At 46.8% G+C, this 15,049-nt stretch overlaps 1 protein-coding gene across 1 annotated transcript in view; it reads right to left on the reverse strand.

Annotated features, from left to right (window-relative positions):
* The window catches only part of STXBP4 (syntaxin binding protein 4), a 144,953-nt gene that overhangs the window by 80,946 nt on the left and 48,958 nt on the right, over positions 1-15,049 (reverse strand). The window contains exons 12-13 of the mRNA XM_083427490.1: positions 6,588-6,653; positions 3,324-3,500 (exon numbers count right to left, since the gene is read on the reverse strand). Coding sequence (XP_083283616.1) covers positions 3,324-3,500; positions 6,588-6,653 — 243 coding nt within the window. The remainder of the gene's footprint in view (positions 1-3,323; positions 3,501-6,587; positions 6,654-15,049) is intronic.

Genomic DNA, 15,049 nt, shown 5'->3' on the forward strand with positions numbered 1-15,049 from the left:
CTTTCATTGTCCAGCCTGGACACTGAGCTCCAGCTCCAAGGGCCTTCTACAGGGAACCAGGCAGGGGGCCTTCTCAGTAGTGGCACCCACCCTGTGGAACACCTTCCCATCAGATGTCAAGGAGATAAAGAACTACACAACTTTTAGAAGACATCTGAAGGCAGTCCTATTCAGGGAAGTTTTTAATGGTTGTTTTATTATGTTTTAAATATTTTCTTGGGAGCTGCCTAGAGTGGCTGGGGCAACCCAGTCAAATGGGCAGCATATAAATAATAATGTTGTTTTTGCTCATTTAAACAGGGCTCCTCAGAATTACAAATAAATGAACTGCCTCGCCACTGAAATGGACAGAGTTTGCTTTTCCTCGTACTGGTCCATGACATTCACTAACTTCTAAAGATAGGGCCTCGGCTGAGAGTGGAGATATAACCTGTCCCTAGATGCTGTTCCAAGCCACTGGCATTGATTTAGAAGTGGACAGCTCCCTCAGATTTCTGGGGGGGGGGGGGAGATAATAAGGCACCCTTAATGATAGGAATTAAAGAACCTTTTAATGAGGGTGAAAGAGGAGAGCGCAAAATACGATCTGAAGCTTAACATCAAAAAAAAAAAAAAAAAAAAAAGGAAGATCATGGCCACTGGTCCCATCACCTCCTGGCAAATAGAAGGGGAAGAAATGGAGGCAGTGAGAGATTTTACTTTCTTGGGTTCCATGATTACTGCAGATGGTGACAGCAGTCGCAAAATTAAAAGACGCCTGCTTCTTGGGAGAAAAGCAATGGCAAACCTAGACAGCATCTTAAAAAGCAGAGACATCACCTTGCCAACAAAGGTCCGTATAGTTAAAGCTATGGTTTTCCCAGTAGTGATGTATGGAAGTGAGAGCTGGACCATAAAGAAGGCTGATCGCCAAAGAATTGATGCTTTTGAATTATGGTGCTGGAGGAGACTCTTGAGAGTCCCATGGACTGCAAGAAGATCAAACCTCTCCATTCTGAAGGAAATCAGCCCTGAGTGCTCACTGGAAGGACAGATCCTGAAGCTGAGGCTCCAATACTTTGGCCACCTCATGAGAAGAGAAGACTCCCTGGAAAAGACCCTGATGTTGGGAAAGATGAAGGGCACAAGCAGAAGGGGACGACGGAGGACAAGATGGTTGGACAGTGTTCTCGAAGCTACCAACATGAATCTGACCAAACTGCAGGAGGCAGTGGAAGACAGGAGTGCCTGGCGTGCTCTGGTCCATAGGGTCACGAAGAGTCGGACACGACTAAACAACAACAACAACATGAGGACATGTGTCCTTCCAGATATTGCTGGACTCCCATTAGCTCAAGCAACCCTGTTCAGGGCATTGGTCCAGGAACATCAGGAGAGCCACAGAATCATCATCTAGTGGGCATTTACATGGGTGAACACGCCAGAATTTCTGCATCATCTCAATTGTGGCATTTCCTAGCGGAGTCTGTTCTGGCCATAGCAGAGGGCCCGTGACCTTGGTTCTTTATTCAGAATGATTTACTGCAAGGGAAAGCGGGCATATTTGTGGTACCTGCTCACGCTTTGAAAGCTGGCAGCTAAAGGCTGCTGGGTTCAAAATACAGGACATACAAGGTATCCGTATCTTTCAGAGTTATATAAATGGGAATTGATAGTTATGTGTCTTCCAGCTATGTGCGGGTCTTTCAGGATATGGAAAGACCACTGCATACAGCAAATCTATGATTATGAACCTGCACCTACACTAACCTAAATGAAAAGGCGGAAAAGAACGCTGGTTCCATACAGCAGTTGATGGTGCCTAGAAACTTTAGAACACAATTCTTGTATATGTCTTACAGAGTTCATTCAGGCTCAGTGGTGCTGCCTTGTATTAACTTGCACTTCCCTTGCTGGGCTCTGTTGAAAACAGTTTCTCCATGAGAACCAAAAAGTAACCTCTCCAAACAATGAAATGACTATTCTTTTCTTATTTCTGCAGCCAGGATCTCCTGGGTGACACAGACAATTTAGGCAATTTAACACGCATGCGTACTCTGTCTATTTCCCTCCCCCCCTCCCTTCTGCACAGCTCTGGCAACCCACGCTACACCACTGTTCAGGCTCACTCCATTAAGTGGCTATGGGATTGCAGCCTTGGTTTTCCATGTCTTGGAACATGCTCTTAAACTGAAATATTGTTCTATATTTATTATTCTGTATTTATTTATACCCCACCTTTTCCCCTGACAGAGACTCAAGGTGGCTTACAGATAAAAACGGCTAAGAACATAGAAAAATAATCATTATAAAACCATTAAACACTGATAGAATAACTTGCCGTATTTTTCGCCCTATAGGACGCACTTTTTCCACTCCAAAAATGAAGGGGAAATCTGGGTGCGTCCTATGGGGCGAATGCAGGCTTTCTCTGAAGCTTGGAGAGCGAGAGGGGTCGCTGCGCACAGACCCCTCTCGCTCTCCAGGCTTCAGGAAGACATCCACAGCCTAGGCAGCCCTGAAAGCAGAGCGCCCGGCGCTTCGGGAACACATCCACAGCCTAGGCAGCCCTGCGGGAGGTCCCCGCAGGGCTCCCCATGCTGCGGATAGCAGCCTACCGCCTGGCACAAGGGGCGCCCTGAAGCAGAGCACCCCGCGTGCCGGACAGACATCCGCAGCATGGGGAGCCCTGCAGGAGTTACCCGCAGGGCTCCCCACGCTGCGGATAGCAGCCTGCCGCCCGGCGGGCGAGGTGCCCTAAAGCAGAGCGCCCCTCGTGCCGGGCAGACATCGGCCAGCCCCAAAAGCTCGGGGGACAGCAGGGAGGCACAGCGCCACCATCCCGCTGTTCCTCGACCTGGTTCGGTTTCCCCGACCTGCTTTTGGGGGGGAAATAAAGGGGAAAAAATTTCCTTTATTTCCCCCCCAAAAAACTAGGTGCGTCCTATGGGATGGAGTGTTCTATGGAACGAAAAATACGGTAACTCTTAAACTATAACGCTTTTATGCAACATATTAGTTAATAGGGAAACAAATGTGAAATCCCAGCAAGTTGTGGGCTCCACAATAATTAACCTTGAGCTGCATCACATTGGCCAGCGACCACCCAAGCAAGGTTGTGGCTCAAGTTTTCCTCGACTAAAAAGAGTTCTCCGAAGAAAAGCGAGTTCATAGCTTTCGTTTCGCCCTCCCTCTGCTGCCTCCACAACACAATCTATTGAATAATACAAGACAAACAGTGACCTACTTTAGGAGAACAAAAGGAAGAAAAATGAAAGACGGGATACATGACAACAGCGAGGAAAAACCATGGCAACTCTCCGAGCTGCTCCCGAGGTGCTTACTTTATTTTGACCACAATGGTCGCTGAGCTGAGCCCTCAGATCAGCAATTTCGACCTCAAGCAGGTGGATTACTTCCTCGTAGTCCAATTCCATGCCGCTAGCTTGCTTTTGCGCAGCTTCTGCAAGATGGATTCTGCTACGCAGGCCTCTCGCCTCCTCCACCGATGCCTTGGCTTCCTGTAGGGGGGAAACCCCCAAATATTAAAAAAAAAACCACCAACTTTATGGGGTGGGGGGAATGAATCATAGAATCATAGAGTTGGAAGAGACCACAAGGGCCATCGAGTCCAACCCCCTGCCAAGCAGGAAACACCATCAGAGCACTCCTGACATATGGTTGTCAAGCCTCTGCTTAAAGACCTCCAAAGAAGGAGACTCCACCACACTCCTTGGCAGCAAATTCCACTGTCGAACAGCTCTTACTGTCAGGAAGTTCTTCCTAATGTTTAGGTGGAATCTTCTTTCTTGTCGTTTGGATCCATTGCTCCGTGTCCGCTTCTCTGGAGCAGCAGAAAACAACCTTTCTCCCTCCTCTATATGACATCCTTTTATATATTTGAACATATATTTGAAGCAAAACTGTTTCTGAAGATGCAATTAAAAACGAATCTCTACTGAGAGCCAGTGTGGTGTGGTGGTTAAGAGCGGTAAACTCGTAATCTGGGGAACCGGGTTCACGTCTCCGCTCCTCCACATGCAGCTGCTGGGTGACCTTGGGCCAGTCACACTTCTCTGAAGTCTCTCAGCCCCACTCAGCTCACAGAGTGTTTGTTGTGGGGGAGGAAGGGAAAGGAAAATGTTAGCCGCTTTGAGACTCCTTCGGGTAGTGATAAAGCGGGATATCAAATCCAAACTCTTCTTCTTCTTTAATAAATAGAAGGGTTTGGGATGTTTTTAGCCAACATCTCCTGTTGTTAGCCTCCGGCTCCCATCAGCCCCAGTTTGCGTGGCCAGGGATACAGGGAGCTGTAGTGCAGCAGTGCTGGCCACCCATGATCTAATCAGCCTTGAAAAGCAGCTGGCAAGTCCCTTACGCACGGCATATTGCAATGCTGAAAACTGCATTGGCGGAAAGCGTGCCATGGGCTCACCCTTTGAAAACATGCGTGGGCAGAAACATGAATCAGCCAGACGCTGGCACATCTAGCCATGCTTTTGTTACGCCCTTTGGCTTCAACCTTGCTCCCCGGCCACTTGCCTGGTGAAAAAAAAGGGGGGAGGCCTGCCTGAGAGTTTCAGAAACATTCCTGTTTACACCTGGCATGACTGCACAACGCTCCAGGAATTCTCAGCAAGAACCTACAGGCTTGACCCAAAAATATCACAAGCAAGCCCCGCTTGTGGTATTTATTAAAAATCAGGAGCAACAGCAACATGCGAATTCGGAACTGAGGATTTTTCAGGATCTTGTTTCAAGGAAAAACCTAAAGTTGGAGTTTTTTTTAAGATCTCATAAACAGAATTGGACTTGTAAAAGGGTAAAAGAGTATTGGGAAATGATCCATAATGAATAGAAAAAAATGTTTTCAAGTACCTTTCCCAAAAACCCTGAGTCCTTTCTGTTGGGGATAATTCAGAAGGATATTCCCAGGTGTCAAAAAATGTTATTTCTGTATGCCCCTACTGCGGCCCATGTTTCGTTAGCCCCAAAATGGAAAATGAGCGAGGTCCCAACCAAACAGGAATGGCAACTTAAGCTGATGGAATATGCACAGCTTGCAGACTTAACACAGAATAAGAGAACAAGAAGCACATATGTTTAAAGAAGATTGGAAAATGTTTATTGCATATATGGGAAATAACTGTGCACAGCTGAAAACACTGGCAGCATTAAGATAACGTCAACAATGTAAATAAGTTTTGATGGTTGTAATAATGGAATATTGAATGGTTTAGTTTTTGTAAAATATGCAGGGATTTATGGTATGTAAAATGAACCATGGAAAGAGAAGAAGGGAAGTCACTGTTATCTTAAGGATGTATAAAGGAGTACATTAAATTGTAAAACAGAAAAATTAATTAAAAATTATATAGATATAATCAGGAGCAGCAGCAACATGTGAATTTGCAACTGAGGATTTTTCAGGATCTTGTTTCAAGGGCAATTTAAAAAAAATTTTTTTTTTGAAGATCTCATAAAGAGAATAAACCAACAGAGCATTACTGGTGTAGCATGGGAGTATAGATAAAGGTAAAGTTTAAGGCACCCCTGACCATTAGGTCCAGTCGTGGCCGACTCTGGATTTGCGGCACTCATCTCGCTTTATTGGCCATGTGGCCAGCATGACTAAGCCGCTTCTGGCGAACCAGAGGCAGAGCATGGAAACGCCGTTTACCTTCCCGCAGGAGCGGTACCTATTTATCTACTTGCACTTTGACGTGCTTTCAAACTGCTAAGTTGGCAGGAGCAGGGACCGAGCAATGGGAGCTCACCCCGTTGTGGGGATTCGAACCTCCACCCTTCTGATCAGCAAGCCCTAGGCTCTGTGGTTTAACCCACAGCGCCACCCGCGTCCTGGCAGTAGAGATTCCATAGCATAATAGGAGGTAAGCAGCACGACAGCTCAGAGTTAAGAAGACATGGATGGTGGGTGTGGGGGAACAGGGTTTCCAGATTCAGAAAAGGAAGACAAAGCTTAGACCTCTCACAGCAGGATGAATGGGAGGGTCTCATGCTGCTATTGAAAAGTATAGGGACCCTCCCCTCCCCTGCATTTCGATATCCCAAAGAAAAGCAAGTGGAAAGCTGTTGATGCATGGTGAAAAACTTGCAAATTGAAATCAAAATATGGTCCCGTCAGGCAGATTGTGGTTAAAGCTGGAAGTGAAAACGTCGAGGACTGCTGACACACTGAAACTGGCAAGTCCTGCTCTGGTCAATGAACTGGCCCTGCCAAGTCATTGAGAGGAAATAAGTAAATGCAAGGAATATTATGAAGATGGAATTGTTTTTATTTGTCTTTTTCCTTCTTTTTTTCTCTGTTATGTTGCTGTTTTTTGTCGTTTTGTATTTTTGTATTTTTCTGTTATTTTCTGTTTTTTTATGTAAAAATCTTAATAAAAATATTATAAAAAAGAAGAAGAGAGGAAATACGAAATTACAGGAACCACAGCTCTATGCAGCAGCTAGGGAAACACTGAACTGAGAACCGCAAGGATGAAAAGTGCTAAATCACGGTTGCCACTGTCACATCGCTGGTGCCCTCCTGGGAAGAAAACGGAAAATTCCGCAACAACTCTGACTTGGCGGAGGGTTTCACTTACTTGTTTGGCAGTTTGCAGCTCTTCGGACAGCTGTTTTCTCCTACGTTCGGACTCGGCCAACTCTTCCTGTCAATGCAAAAGAGAGAAGCGTTAGTTAAGCAGTAAGAATTCCAAGGCTCTTTGAATGAAGGAAATCCGAATGTCATCATGAGTGTCACTTGTTGCTACAATGAACTCCATAAGCAGCTGCCACCCAACGATTTGAGTCGAACAGGCATTTCCCTTTAGACTTCATTCACAGAGTTCAGTATGGTGTGCAGGCTCATTTTATACAAGAATATCCTCTTTCTCAATAAACTGGATGCACCTTTCTCTCTCTCCATTGGTTTATAGGTAAGTGATCTTGTAGGATCTCACAGAGTGCCTTAGCAATGCCTCTTTAAAACATTTCCTTATCTTAGCCACTCTGAACATCTTTTTTTGCCATTATTTCTGACTGTGCGATTTGGTTGAGATTCGAAGAATGTACAGAACACTCCCCCCAAAAAATCGTATACTGGCAGATTTATCTCTGGATATTTGCACTCCTACATTGGGTGCCCTGCACGGCATAGTTCATAGCATCTCTGAGTTATTCAAGCCCCTTCACCACGGCAAGGCAGTGAGAGCTGCACCATAAAGAAGGCTGATCGCCGAAGAATTGATGCTTTTGAATTATGGTGCTGGAGGAGACTCTTGAGAGTCCCATGGACTGCAAGAAGATCAAACCTCTCCATTCTTAAGGAAATAAGCCCTGATTGCTCACTGGAAGGACAGATCGTGAAGCTGAGGCTCCAAGACTTTGGCCACCTCATGAGAAGAGAAGACTCCCTGGAAAAGACCCTGATGTTGGGAAAGATGGAGGGCACAAGGAGAAGGGGACGACAGAGGACGAGATGGTTGGACAGTGTTGTCGAAGCTACCAGCATGAGTTTGACCAAACTGCGGGAGGCAGTGGAAGACAGGAGTGCCTGGCATGCTCTGGTCCATGGGGTCACGAAGAGTCGGACATGACTAAACGACTAAACAACAACAACAACATAGTTTTTGTAAAATGTGCAGGGATTTATGATATGTAAAATGAATCACGGAAAGAGAAGAAGGGAAGTCGCTGATATCTTAAGGATGTAAAATGAGTGTTTTAATTTACAAAACAAAAAAAAAATAAAAAAATATTTATTTATTTATTTATATATTTAAAAAGAACAGGGTGTTGGCCTGTGGAAACCCAGCAAGTAGGGAACCTGTGCACAACAGCACTCTCCCCTCCTGTGGCTTCCAGCACTGGTATTCAGAAGCATTACTACTTCTGACCATGGAGGTAGAGCAAAGCCAGCATAGCCCTCAGGCACTGACAGCCTTATCCTCCGTGAATTTGTCCAATCCTTTGTTAAAGCCATGTTTGTGGCTATCACTATCTTCTCCTCCTTTAACTATACTCTGTGTGAAGAAGCACTTTCTATTATCTGTCTTGAGGTTCGTTCCAAAGTCTGGTGCAGCGGCGCCTTCCATACACTGTGGACTCCAATTCCCATCAGCCCCAGCCAGCATGGCCAATGGTCAGGGATCATGGGAGTTGGAGTCCAACGACAACTGGAGAACCACAGGTTTCCCATCCCTGGGACAGGGGGGTGGTAGCAGGCAGGGCTTTCCCCTGCCCCAGGCAGAACTCCCTGGAACTCAGTTCCGGCACTCTTAAAAAAAGAATGAGACACAAATGGAGATCTGACAATCAACCTATTGAATTTCAATGTCTAAAATCCCTGGTAGAGGACAAGGATCCTGAGATCACATTAAGGGTAGCCAAATTCTGCGCGATTACCATAAAACTTAGGGAACAAGCTGTGCTATCATAATGATTAAGGTTTTAAATGATAATTTTAGGTTATATGTTAGTGACTAAGTTTTAATTTATATATTTTTAAACTGTTGCTATATCTGTATTGTCCCTGTTATACCTAATTGTAGATTCAAATGTGTCCTATCATGTTTTATGACTTCCTTGATATTGTATGTGGGCTGGAACTGGTCTGTAACCAAAATAATAAAATTCATTCATTCATTCAGTTCCGGCACCAATCAGATGGGTGCCATTGCCATTATAAGAGAAAAAGGGAAGCGTTCAAGGTGAGCTCCAGCAACTTCTTTTTCTAGGGAAAAAAATAGCAATGGCAGGCATATAAAAGCTGAGATGACAACAAGAAAAAATTGTTTTGGAGAGTAATAGCAGGAGCTCACATTCTACCACAAAGGCTAACATTTTAAATCCCAAAGAGACAAATCAATGTGTCAGTTAATTGCAGCAAGCTATTATCATCTGACGGCTTGTCTGTAGACCAAAGGAAACACAGCAGCAGCTTCATTCACCCCTACCCTCCCACATTTCAATGGGCATGTAACAATACTATAGCATGTTATGGAATCTTCAACAAGAGAGAGTGACCCACTACCCTAATTTTATAGGCAGTCATCATCAGAAGGAAGTACCGTATTTTTCGCTCTATAAGACACACTTTCCGGCCTCCAAAAATGAAGGGGGAAAGTGTGTGCGTCCTATGAGCGAATGCAGGCTTCAGAAAGCTATCCGCAAGCCTGTGGAGCCCGGCGGGAACTCCTGCTGGGCTCTGCAGGCTTGCGGATAGCTGTCTGCAGCCCGAAGCCCGGGGAGGGTGGCGCTGTACACCCTGGGCTTCGGGCAGCTCTCCGCCGGGCTCCCAAGGCTTGCGGATAGCAGCCTGCTGTCCCCGAAGCCAAAACAGCGAGACGGGGCGCTGCGCAGCCCTCCGTCTCGCTGTTCCAGCTTCGGGATGGCTGCACAAAGCCTTCGCAGGGTGGCGGGGTGAAGGCACCCCGCCGCCCTGCGGAGGCTACAAAGGATGCCCCCCGAAGCCTCAAGCCTTTGGAGTGCAGCTGCGTTCCAAAGGCTTCAGGGATCTTTGAGGCTGGCGGTGGGGGAAAGCAGTGCTTCCCCCCACCGCCAGCCTCACAAGCTCGGGGGGCAGCGGCAAGGCCTGCTCTTGAACGCACCTTGAACACACCTTGTTTCTGAGGGGGAGAACAAGAAAAAAAATCCACCCCCCTTATTCTCCCCCTCCTATGGTCCGGTGCGTCCAATAGAGCGAAAAATACGGTAATTATGCACAGAGAGAGAAAGAAAGACAGGCAGACAGATAGAGTGGGTGGGAGACCTTGGTCCTGAACACTCCTAGCTGCACCATCCACCCACCCCAGATTGTGACTTCATTCTGAGTGTTGACTGCAACACCACCAATTCCAGGTGCTACAACAGGGTAGGGCTGGGCAATAGATCGTCCAAAACTTGTTTGAAGTCCATGGCGTGATCTCTGTTTCATAGTTTTTGACCTGGCAATATACAGTGGTACCTCGGGTTACAGACGCTTCAGGTTACAGACTCCACTAACCCAGAAAAAGTACCTCGGGTTAAGAGCTTTGCTTCAGGATGGGAACAGAAATCGTGCTCCGGCGGCGCAGCGGCAGCAGGAGGCCCCATTAGCTAAAGTGGTGCTTCAGGTTAAGACCTCCAGAACGAATTAAGTTCTTAACCCAAGGTACCACTGTATTGCGAATCATGATGTGTCTGTCTGTGCTAAGCAAAAATCACAATGTGGGGGAAACCATGAAGTCAGCCGACGTCTCTGCATAGCTCCATCCTTATTTCAGACATTGTGATTTATCAGTAGATCGCAATGTTTAGCTGGCAATATATATGGCGATGTTGAAAACCAGGCATCGCCCAGTCCTGCAACAGAGGATGCAACTCGCTGCCAGCAACTCTTGCTTACGGGCTTGAGGTAGGGTACCTGTGTTGCTCCTTTGAAATCAGGGTGTCCTATGCAAACCCCCACAAAGCAGCTCAGGGCAGGTTTTGCCTCTTTCTTACAACGACAAAGAGTGGGGGCAACTCAGTCCTGAAAGTTAACCCACTAATCTAGCAGCTCTTCCTTCCATCTCACATGTTTGGGGTGGCAACAGTTGTGATTGCGCAGTTCTAAGAGAGCGGAAAGGGAGACGGGTGGCGCTGTGGGTTAAACCAAAGCCTAGGACTTGCCGATCAGAAGGTTGGCGGTTCGAATCCCTGCAACGGGGTGAGCTCCCGTTGCTCGGTCCCTCCTCCTGCCAACCTAGCAGTTCGAAAGCATGCTAGTGCAAGTAGATAAATAGGTAACGCTCCAGCGGGAAGGTAAATGGCATTTCCGTGCGCTGTTCTGATTCGCCAGAAGCGGCTTAGTCATGCTGGCCACATGACCCAGAAGCTGTACACTGGCTCCCTTGGCCAATAAAGCGAGATGACCGCTGCAAACCCAGAGTGGGTCACGTTTCCCAGGACATTCAGCACAGATTTAAATCAAACCCCAGCTTTCCCGGGTCACTAATCCAGTGCTGCCAACACCACAGACTTCACTCGTTCCCATTAATATCTATGTGTTGTGCATGTGTTTGCAGAAGCCGGAGTTCTCTGGCTCCAGGATATTAAGTTGCTTTGTGAGCACTGTCAGGGTTGCAGGCTCTTAGATCGTCAGTCCAGACCTCTGATCAATAGCAATTATTTACTTCACAGGTCCACCTGAAATCATCAAGCCAAGGGGTGACCTAAATTGGTTGGAAGACGATGACCTGTATGCTTTCAATTGGAGGGAGGAAAAATCATTAAATTAGTGTGCTCCTCTCAGCCACACAGAGGAGCAGCCAGTATTTCCTGCTCTTCCTTTCCCCTTCTTTCTGCAAACATGGCCTAGACGTTCTCTCTTTTTTATTTATGGAGGTGGCTGTCACACGAATAAACAGCGAGCACAGGTCGCTTAAATATAAACAGGTGCCAGTTCTGTTACAAAAGGGGGTAGGGAATTATTGCCCTTTCCTCTCTTAATGGCATCTCAACACAGTAAAACTGGCCCCTTGACATCATCGTGAAACACGTTTTTAATCGCGGAGCCTTTGATGCATAAACGCTGTGTCATCAGCCAATGTCGTCTTCTTCTCGCTAACAACTGCCATGAAAGGGAGAGGAAGCAGAAGTCAGGCCTGAATGGCTTGGTGAACTTTGAAAGAAAGGACTAGGGCCCAAGTTTTCATTTTTGCTCCTCTCCCCCCATCCCTTTTTCCTTTTGTGTCGTGTCCTTCGGATTGCAAGCCTAAAGTCAGGGACCGTATTTCTGATCACTGCAAGCCTCTCTGTGAGACTGTTTTCAGCTGAAAAGCGGAGCAAAAATTCTTTTAGACAAATATATCATCTAAGCAGGTGGCGCTGTGGGTTAAACCACAGAGCCTAGGACTTGCCGATCAGAAGGTCAGCGGTTCGAATCCCCGCGACGGGGGGAGCTCCCGTTGTTCGGTCCCTCCTCCTGCCAACCTAGCAGTTCAAAAGCACCTCAAAGTGCAAGTAGATAAATAGGTACCACTCCGGCGGGAAGGTAAACGGCGTTCCGTGCGCTGTTCTGGTTCGCCAGAAGCGGCTTAGTCATGCTGGCCACATGACCCGGAAGCTGTACGCCGGCACCCTCGGCCAATAAAGCGAGATGAGCGCCGCAACCCCAGAGTCGGCTACAACTGGACCTAATGGTCAAGGGTCCCTTTACCTTTACCTATAATCTAAGCACCTGTCAGATGCTGCTGGTGGTTGCTCGTGAGTAACCAGGCAGGACTCTGACCTGTCTTTTACAGGTTTTATTGTGCAAACTATTTACAGTGCAGATCTACAAAGTTCATGTCCGTCTTAGTCACTTGCAGCATCCGGGAGTGACCCCTTCCGGCTTCTCCACTAACATAAGAACTTCGGCACCCCAAACCTCCACCTCCCCTCCTTGCATTTCACCCTGTTGCGCAAGCTGGGCGACGGACGTGGCGTGCGTCTCTCCTGGCCAGCTCAGCGAGGCGCTGGGGCTCTCAGCAGCATCCTTGAGGCCTTTCCTCACTTGGCTGGCCCCTTCCCTCTCTTCCTCACTGGAGGTGTGGCTTTTCCCACCGCTGGAAGAGGAACTGCTCCTCAGGAGGTTTGGAGGCTCTCGGTATCCCAACGGCCCCCCCTGCCTCCCTCCCCTGTTCCGATGGCAGCCCCCTGACAGCACCCCTGAGGAACTATGTCACAAATGTGCTGAGCCAATAACCCCCCCCCCCTGTGCACCTTTTGAGATTTCATTTCTTCTTCTCCCCGCCAACAGAAATAGTGGAAAGGAATCCCTGAGAGACTGTATTTCCTGACTTTACAGCTGACTCTGTGAATTCTGTCTAAAGTCTTACACCCCAAAATCCAAGAAGACCTACTACTAAATGATCAAAAGGAAAGCAATGTAGTAGCAAATTAAAAACATTTCAGCTGTAGCAGAGGTAGCAACGGCAATAACAGCGGTTGCCAGCACTGAGGACTTATTGTGCAAGTCTACGGAGACTTCTATCCTGGGGGCGAGTCCAAGGGACATAATCAGAAATGTTCTTTTATTACTGAACAAATTAAGTCTTACTACAGTCAGTTGCACAGGAACAGTGATTATTCCATGAAGCTGGCAGAGCACTACAGAAATCTAAATTACAGAGTAGGAAACCTTCTGCTAGTAGAAAATTAAAGAATGCCTATAATAAGTAACGGGGACGCGGGTGGCGCTGTGGGTAAAAGCCTCAGCGCCTAGGGCTTGCAGATCGAAAGGTCGGTGGTTCGAATCCCCACAGCGGGGTGCGCTCCCCTTGCTCGGTCCCAGCGCCTGCCAACCTAGCAGTTCAAAAGCACGCCAGTGCAAGTAGATAAATAGGTACCGCTGCGGCAGGAAGGTAAACATTGTTTCCATGTGCTCTGGTTTCCATCATGGTGTTCTGTTGCACTCCCGGGTGCAAGTAGATAAATAGGGACCGCTTACTAGCGGGAAGGTAAACGGCGTTTCCGTGTGCGGCTCTGGCTCGCCAGAACAGCGATGTCACGCTGGCCACGTGACCCGGAAGTGTCTGCGGACAGCGCTGGCCCCTGGCCTCTAGAGTGAGATGGGCGCACAACCCTAGAGTCTGTCAAGACTGGCCTGTACGGGCAGGGGTACCTTTACCTTTTATAATAAGTAACAGTTTAAAGAGAGGTGTGTCCCCCCCCCCATCTCTCTTTCCAAAAGCACTCGTGTAAGAATGGAAATATATACCTTACTTATCACTTGGAACCTTATCTCCATGCGACGTAAAAGAAAATCAGTTTTATGGAATGGACAATTAAATGAACAAACACACTTCCCAAGCTACCAAGGATGAACTTATCACTGATTACTGAGATTTGGGTTAAAAACATATAAAGGGAGGGCAAAATTGACATGCAAACTACAAGACAAGGACAACTGTGACTTTAAAGAAGAATGGGAACCTTTTACAAATTATCTAAAAAAACAACAAAATGAATTGGACTACCTGGCAGGTTTTGAATAAACATACACACATTTATTGAGGGACATCATAGAAGATAGATAATATAGGGATGTATACAGTTTTATAATATGCAGAAGTTAACATTGGATGAGAAATCAGAGAGAGCTGAGGAAAGGCGTAGGGGGGAGGGAGGGAGGGAGGGAGGGAGGGTGGGTCTGTTGGGGAGGTGGGAGGGGAAAAAATGGGGGAGAAACAAGGAAGATGATTTGTTTTGATAATTTGCTATGTTGAAATTGTTAATAATTTTTTTTAAAAAAACCCACACACATATAAATGGAGGAGGAAGAGATATTATTTAGAAAGCTAGGAGTCCTTAAAAGACATTGAGAAAATAAAAACAGGATGAAAGCAGGTCTGCAATGTTTCGTTTGATTAATTGATTAGATCAGGGTTCCCCAAACTTGAATCTCCAGCTTTTTTTGGACTACAATTCCCATCATCCCTGACTACTGAGTCATGCTAGCTAGGGATGCTGGGAGTTGTAGTTCAAAAACAAATGGAGACTCAAGTTTGGGAAGCTCTGGTTTAGATCCACCAGCAAAGATGTTTGGAGCCATTTAAAAAAGTGTCCCTGATGAACTGGGAGGATATTTAAAAGCATTTCCCAACATTTGTTTCCTATCTTTTGGCCAAAAAGCAGATATGCACATATCCCTTTATTCTCACAATAGTACAGTGGTGCCCCGCAAGACGAATGCCTCGCAAGACGGAAAACCCGCCAGACGAAAGGGTTTTCCATTTTCAGAGGTGCTTCACAGGACGAATTTCTCTATGGGCTTGCTTCGCAAGACGAAAATGTCTTGCGATTCTTGAGGTTTTTTCCGCTCCCCACCCCCTTTTTCTAAGGCGCTAAGCTGCTAATAGCCTTTTAGCAGCTAATCCGCTAATCCCTTAAGCCTTTAATAGCCGCTAATAGCCGCTAAACCGCTAATAGCGCTAATCCGCTAATAGGGTTGCTTCGCAAGACGAAAAAACCGCTAGACGAAGAGACTCGCGGAACGGATTAATTTCGTCTTGCGAGGCACCACTGTAATGCCAGATACGTTAGGCTAAGAGATACTATCTGG

The sequence above is a fragment of the Podarcis tiliguerta genome, assembly GCF_965153285.1.
Source record: "Podarcis tiliguerta genome assembly, chromosome: 2".
In the NCBI taxonomy this organism is placed as follows: domain Eukaryota; kingdom Metazoa; phylum Chordata; class Lepidosauria; order Squamata; family Lacertidae; genus Podarcis; species Podarcis tiliguerta.